General features: G+C 37.2%; 1 protein-coding gene across 1 annotated transcript; it reads left to right on the top strand.

Annotated features, from left to right (window-relative positions):
- The first annotated feature begins 3,106 nt into the window (after positions 1-3,106).
- On the top strand, positions 3,107-3,487 carry LOC122739023 (cytochrome c oxidase subunit 5B, mitochondrial-like). Its single transcript, XM_043980886.1, has one exon. The coding sequence runs from the start codon at positions 3,107-3,109 to the stop codon at positions 3,485-3,487; it is 381 nt and encodes a 126-aa protein (XP_043836821.1).
- The last annotated feature ends 4,026 nt before the right edge of the window (positions 3,488-7,513 follow it).

Raw genomic sequence — 7,513 nt, 5'->3', positions numbered from 1 at the left:
TTAAGGAAGAATCAGTAACAAATTAAAGAATTCAGTGCTAGATAAACCCAAGAACATAAATTTCTTATGAAAAAACTCACTAGCAATAAATTCTGGGAAAGTTGAAAAGTATTGTGACATTAATTAAGTGTAAACTATCACCTTATACTATATACCCCCCAAAACTCAACATGAATACATGACTTGAATATTAGAGGTCATAGTAATAAAAAATTAAGAAAGATTTAAATCTTCCACTTTTATGACTAGGGTGAAAATTCTTGACTAAGCAAGGGACAAAGATGACAGCAAAAGATAAATTAGACAATTTCAAGTATATAAAATATAAATGTATTTGAATAAACAAAATCAATGTCACTAGTAATAAGAAGGAACACCTGGGGGGCGTATAAGCCAAATATTTTTAGAAAGGGGTCTAATCTCCAAAATATATAGGTAACTAATAGAAATATTGGAGACCAAAGTCATTCCCAAATAGATAAGTAGTCAAAGGATATGGACAAGAAGTTCTCAAAAGAAACATTACAAACTATTAATAACTATATGTATATTGATCCAAATCACTAATAAGAAAAATTCACATTCAAATTTCAACAAGTCAAACCCAGCAAATTGATGAAAATGAAGAGATATATAGGATTGTCAAAAAATAGGGACACTGGGGACAGCTAGGTGGTGCAGTGGATAGAGCACTGGCCCTGGATTCAGGAGGACCTGAGTTCAAATCCAGTCTCAGACACTTGACACGTACTAGCTGTATGACCCTGGGCAAGTCACTTAACCCCAATTGCCTCACCAAAAAAAAGAAAAAGAAAAATAGGGACACTGAATTGAGCCAATCATTTTGGAAAACAATTTGGAAGTATGCTAAGAAAGTGACTAAAATGTTTATGCTCTTTGATTCAGAAATTCCAATGCCTCGATATATACCCTCAGATGGACCAAGATACAAATAAATCTCTCATATTTATCAGATATTTATAGGAGCACTTTTTGGAGTAAAGAAGAATTCAAAACAAAGTTGATGCCCATTGATTGGGAAGTAGAGAGAAAATATATGAATAGAATAGAATATTACTGTACTGTTAGAAATTATAGATATGAAGAATATAGAGAAGCATGCACATAATTATATGAACTGATGCACCAGAAGTAGGAAAACAACTCTCAAAATGACTATAACAATGGAAATGGAAAGAACAACAACAAAAAGGAAACTAAATGTTGTAAGGAAAGAGGTATGGGAATATATCTCCCTCCCTTCTTGGCAAAGATAGAGAACTGGGGATGTAAATGGTGGTGTGCTGGAGTTGGCTTGAACCAGTTTTCCGAAACCAATTATAAAATTTTCAATGTGAGCATTTACACCTTGGAAATTGGCAAACCAGAAATCAAGGATTGATTTATTGATTGTCTAGACTTAAGAAAGTGATGGGAAAAAAGTTAATGATGCAGGTTAATCTTAAAAACATGTCCTGTATATATTTTTTCTACCAGAGAGGCGATTGTTTAACATTTACCAGCACACTCCTGTGTGTAGAACATTATTTATAATCTTTGCTTGGTTGATGAATTGTTTTTCTTTTTTCTTCCTTCCTTTTTTTTCACCCAGGACAGTGAGGGTTAAGTGACTTGCCCAGGGTCACACAGCTAGTAAGTGTCAAGTGTCTGAGGCTGGATTTGAACTCAGGTCCTCCTGAATCCAGGGCCAGTGCTCTATCCACTGGGCCACCTAGCTGCCTCCATTGGTTTGCTTTCTAAACTACTTTTTTCCTCTTTATTTCTTATTCTTTGTGATAAGGAATGATGGAGGGATAAATTGGGAAATGAGGATGATAGAGAAAAGATACCAAAAAAATTTTTAAAGGAAATCTTTAGAAGAAAGAAAAGGCAATATGGAGCTTTGACTGCTCACTTCAAACTCATGGTTAAAAAGAAAATTAGCTCCAGGTCAGCACTAACCTAGCACTATTCATAATTCAAAATACTTGTCAGTCTCAGCAACTCTATTTTTTTTTCTCCTCTAGGTTTTTGTTGTTGTTATTGTTTTTTAGTGAGGCAATTGGGGTTAAGTGACTTGCCCAGGGTCACACAGCTAGTAAGTGTTAAGTGTCTGAGGCCGGATTTGAACTCAGGTACTCCTGACTCCAGAGCCAGTGCTCTATCCAATTCGCCACCTAGCTGCCCCTCTCCTCTAGGTTTTATTGTCTTTTCCCTGTGTTCCTATTTGTGCTACTTGAGGCTCTAGGTTCCCATCTGGGCTCTAGGTTTTAAGCCTCTGCCAGGTATACCAATTTCTAGTTGCTTCATTCCTATGGAGATCCAGTTTTTGGCCAACACTGGGTGATGTGTCCTTACCTCTCCATGTGCTCCCTGAGTCTCGTGCAGAAGTAACAGCCAGGAACACACGTGTAGTCTGAAGCACTCCCTTCTCTGTCCCAGTAATCTGAATTACAAAGGAGTAGAAAGAAGCCAGGGAATGAAATGAGGATTTAGCAACATAAATATGTAACCTGAGTCCCAAATCCATTTGGAAAAGTACCCTGCCCTTATTGGTGGAGATCAATGTTTTGTACTTCATGATGGGAGGGGGTGTAAGTGGAGATTTGGAACGGGAAAGCTCCAGGCTCTCTTAAACTGTTTTGAGTCTATTCAGTCTTTCCAAGTCTCTTGTGGTGCTCTTTGGGGCTCACTGGGCTTCTAGCTTCAAGAGAGAAGATGGATGATCCCCATGCCGCTTCAGGTTAATAAAGGGAATGTAAAATTCTGGTACGATGCTGAGATGAGAAGAGCTGGCAGTCTCCATCATGTCTCTTTTTCAGCTTGCCACACTAGAGATTTAGGGGGATTTCCCCTTGGGTGAGAACTAGGACTCTTTCTTTCTTGGCTGAACAGTTTTCTAATTCTCAACTGGAAAGCTCCTTCACTCTGTATTGTCTGATATATGTTCTTCTATGTATGATTTCTGATTTTTGTTTTGCTATTGACTTGGATAAATGGGTTTCTTTGCTAATTCTATGTATGTTCATTGTAGTAGTATTTGGTAGGAAGGGAGTCATGCTTTGGATTTAAAGATTTGGTCCTGCTCATTCCTGTCTCAGTCGTGATGGCTTCAAGGTTACTGTGGGGCACCGGGGCACTGGCTGTCCAGGCCTTGAGGGCCTGTGGCCTGGCTCAGGCTGCCGCTCGCTCCATGGTGAGCAGAGGAGGCATCCCTTCTGATAAAGAGCAGGCTACTGGTTTGGAGAGAGATATTATGATGGCTGCAAGGAATGATTTAGATCCCTACGATATGTTAGCCCCAAAGGCAGCTCCAGGGACTAAGGAGGAGCCAAACCTGGTCCCTTCCATCACTGACAAGGGAATAGTGAGCTCTATCTGTGAAGAGGACAACAGTGCAGTCATCTGGTTCTGGCTTTTCACAAAGGCTAGATACAGCGTTGCCCTAACTGTGGAACCCATTACAAACGGGTACCCCACCAGTTGAGCCACTGAGTCCCTGGATTGGTTTACCTGAGATATATTGTAATATTTTCTTCCCTCCAATAAAAGATGAATCATTTCCCTGGCTCTCTCATAAAAAAAAATTGGTCCTCCTTTTCCCCAGCTAATAAACAGCAACCAGAAGTTAGCTTGAACATAAAACCTACATCTCCTAGACTAATAATATTTAATGGGACAAATAAATATAATTCAAGCCTAGTACCTGTCTTTTTCTAAGGAGACCAGAGCAGTCAAGCTTCTGGCCTCAACGGACTGTTTTACTTCCTGGCAGGAATGAAAGTCTCCCTTGATGAAGGATGGAGAGGGGGGTGGGGGTGGGGTGGAGACAAGAAGAGGCTAGAGATTTCTATTTTTTCTCTCCTCAAGTCACACAATGACATTCCCATGCTGTATATGACTACAAACCTTGCTTGCTACAAACATAATATCCTTTTATCCTGTCTTGTGACTTTCTCCCTGTTGCAAACAAGCTCACTAGGACGCAAGGTGAGAGCTTAGAGAGGAAATAACCACTCTCTTCTGTCAGGAACAACCTTCCTGCTAATCTTCTTGAGGGCAGCTAGGTGGCCCAGTGGATTAAAGCACCAGGCCAGAAACTAGGAAGACTCCTTTTCATGAATTCAAATCTGGCCTCAGACACTTACTAGCTATGTGACCCTGGGAAAGTCATTTAGCCAAGTGTTGATAAACTGGAAAACATAAATTGCTTGGGAAATAACTCCTTATTTGATAAAAACTACTGGAAAACCAGAAAGCATCAGGCCAAAAATTAAGCTGAGGCCAGCACCTCATACTATAGTGCATAATATGTTCTATTTTAAGGTATTCAGAGGGGTCTTGGGGAGAGTTCAGGCAAGTCATTGCTTCTCCTCTACCATCTTGGCTCTGCCCCCCAATAATACATTCTAAATGAGTATGTGATCTTAATATTAAAGATCATACCTTTCACAGTGTATTCTTTTTTTTTTTTTTTGCCTTTTTTATTTTTTTGGTTGGGCAATGAGGGTTAAGTGACTTGCCCAAGGTCACACAGCTAGTAAGTGTCAAGTGTCTGAGGCTGGATTTGAACTCAGGTACTCCTGAATCCAGGGTCAGTGTTCTATCCACTGCGCCACCTAGCTGCCCTCTACAATGTATTCTTTTTGTTTTTTTATTTTTGTTTTTGCAGGGCAATAAGGGTTAAGTGACTTGCCCAGGGTCACACAGCTAGTAAGTGTCAAGTGTCTGAGGCCAGATTTGAACTCAGGTTCAAATCCCCACTACAGTGTATTCTTGTTTTTTGTTTTAATCTTTGAGGCAATTGGGGTTAAGTGACTTGCCCAGGGTCACACAGCTAGTTAAGTGTCAAGTGTCTGAGGCCGGATTTGAACTCAGGTCCTCCTGAATCCAGGGCCAGTGATCTATCCACTGCGCCACCTAGCTGCCCCGTACAGTGTATTCTTAATAACATGTTGGGTAGATTCAATTACAAAAGATAAAATAAGTAATTTTATTACTTGAAATGGAAAAGCCAGGGCAGCTAGGTGGCGCAGTGGAGAAAGCACTGGCCCTGGATTCAGGAGTACCTGAGTTTTAATCTGGCCTCAGACACTTAACACTTACTAGCTGTGTGACCCTGGGCAAGTCACTTAACCCCAATTGCCTCACTTAAAAACAAAAAAGAAATAATTGTTTTTTGACTTTGTTATTGATATGCTAGTAAATTATGCTGATAGTTTTCCTAATATTGAACTAGTCCCACATTCCTGGCATAAATCCCACATCATCATAGTGTATAATCTTTGTGATTTATTACATCTCCTTGCTAGTACTTTATTTAAAATTTTTTCATCAATACTTATTAGGGAAATTGGTGTATAGTTTTCTTTTTGTTTTTGCTCTTCCTGTTTTAAGTGTCAGCACCATATGTGTGGTAAAAAGAATTTGGTAGGACTCTTTTACCCATTTTTCCAAATAGTTTATATAGTATTGGAATTCATTGTTCTTTAAATATTTGTTAGACATTATGTGTTGATCAACTGTGATAGACTAGATTCTTCTCACCAATATAACGGTACAAGAAAGTTCCAAAGGACTCATGATGGAAAAGGCTCTCCAAATCCAGAAGAAAAAAAAAGGAACTGTGGAATATGGATGCTGATTGGACCATACTATTTCTTTTGTTTTTGGTGCTGTTGTTTTTCTTTTCTGAGGTTTTTACTTTTTGCTCTGATTCTTCTCTTATAACATGACTAATGCAGAAATATGTTTAATGTTATTTTATATGTGTGTGTGTGTGTGTGTGTGTGTGTGTGTGTGTGTGTGTGTATAAAACCTAAATCAGATTACCTGCTGGCTAGGGGATGGGGGAGGGAGGGGAGGGAGGGAGAAAAATGTGAAATTGGAAATCTTATGTAAACAAATGTTGAAAACTAAAAAAATAAATAAATTTTAATAATAAATATTTGTTAGAATTTAATTGTGAATTCATTGGTCCTGGAGATTTTTTCTTAGGGACCTCAGTGATGATTTGTTCAATTTCTTTTTCTAAGATAGCATTATTTCAATATTCTTCCCCTTCTGTTAATTTGGGCAATTTATATTTTTGTAAATATTCACCCATTTCACTTAAATTGTCACACTGGCATATAATTGGGTAAAATAGCTCCTAGTAATTGTTTAACTTCCTCCTTATTGGTGGTTCATTCACCTTTTTTGTTTTTGATATTGGTAATTTGGTTTTCTTCTTTGTTTTTTTAATCAAATTAACCAATAGCTTAATCTAACTTTTTTTTATAAAACCATTTCCTATTTTTATTTATTAGCCTAATGGTTTTCTGACTTTCAATTTTATTGATCTTTGATTTTCAAGAAATTTCCAAATTTGTTGTTTAATTGGGGATTTTTAATATATTCCCTTTCTAGTTTTTTTAGTTTTTTAAAAAAAGTTGAATTCCCAATTTATTGATTTGCTCTTTCTCTATTTTATTGATGTAAGCATTTAGAGATATAAATTTCCTCCTAAGAACTGTTTTGTCTACACCCCATAAATTTTGATATGTTGTCTCATTGTTGTCATTCTTTTTTGTGAAATTATTGATTGTTTCTATGATTTGTTCTTTGACTCACTTATTCTTTAGGATTAGATTATTTAGTTTCCAATTAATTTTTAATCTGTTTCCATGACCCCTTATTGAATATAATTTTTATTGCATTATGGTCTGAAAAGGATGCATTTAATATTTCTTCTTTTCTACATTTGGTTCTGAGGTTTCAATGTTCTAATACTTGGTCAAATTTTTTTTTTGTATGGCAACAAGTGTTAGGTGACTTGTCCAAGGTCACACAGCTAGTAAGTGTCAAGTATCTGAGGCTGGATTTGAACTCAGGTCCTCCTGAATCCAGGTCCGGTGCTTTATCCACTGTGCCACCTAGCTGCCCCTTCATGGTCAATTTTTGTAAAGGTTCTAGGTACAGCTGAGAAAAGAAGGCATACTTCTTTCTATTCCCATTCAGTTTTCTCCAGAGATCTATAATGTCTAACTTTTTAAGATTCTATTCATCTCCTTAACTTCTTTTTTGTTTATTTTAGTTTTTAGAGGGGAAAGTTGAGGTCCCTCAGTAGTATAGTTTTACTGTCTATTTCTTCACATAACTCATTTAACTTTTAAAAATTTGGATGCTATGCCATTTGGTGCATATATATTTAGTATTGATATTACTTCACTGTATATGCTATCTTTTAAAATTAGGCCTATTTATGCTTTTGCTTTGTCTAAGATCATCATTACTACCCTTCCTTTTTTTTAACCTCTGCAGAAGCAGAATAGATTCTGATCTAGTCCCTTATTTTTACTTTATGTGTATCTCTGTCTCAAATGTCTTTTTTTGTAAACAATATATTATTGTGTTCTGTTTTTTAACCCATTCTTCTATTTGCTTCTGTTTCATGGATGAACTCATCCCATTCACATTCACAATTTTTTTAATCAACTGTGTATTTCTCCTATTCAGTGCTTCTCTCTCTCTC

The sequence above is a fragment of the Dromiciops gliroides genome, chromosome 1 (genome assembly GCF_019393635.1).
Source record: "Dromiciops gliroides isolate mDroGli1 chromosome 1, mDroGli1.pri, whole genome shotgun sequence".
NCBI lineage: Eukaryota > Metazoa > Chordata > Mammalia > Microbiotheria > Microbiotheriidae > Dromiciops > Dromiciops gliroides.
The sequence above is the reverse complement of the archived record's forward strand: the minus strand, read 5'-3'. Positions and strand labels throughout refer to the sequence as shown.

Coding starts and splice junctions, on each gene's coding strand:
- LOC122739023 (XM_043980886.1), top strand. CDS start 3,107: ATGGCTTCAAGGTTACTGTGGGGCACCGGGGCACTGGCTGTCCAGGCC.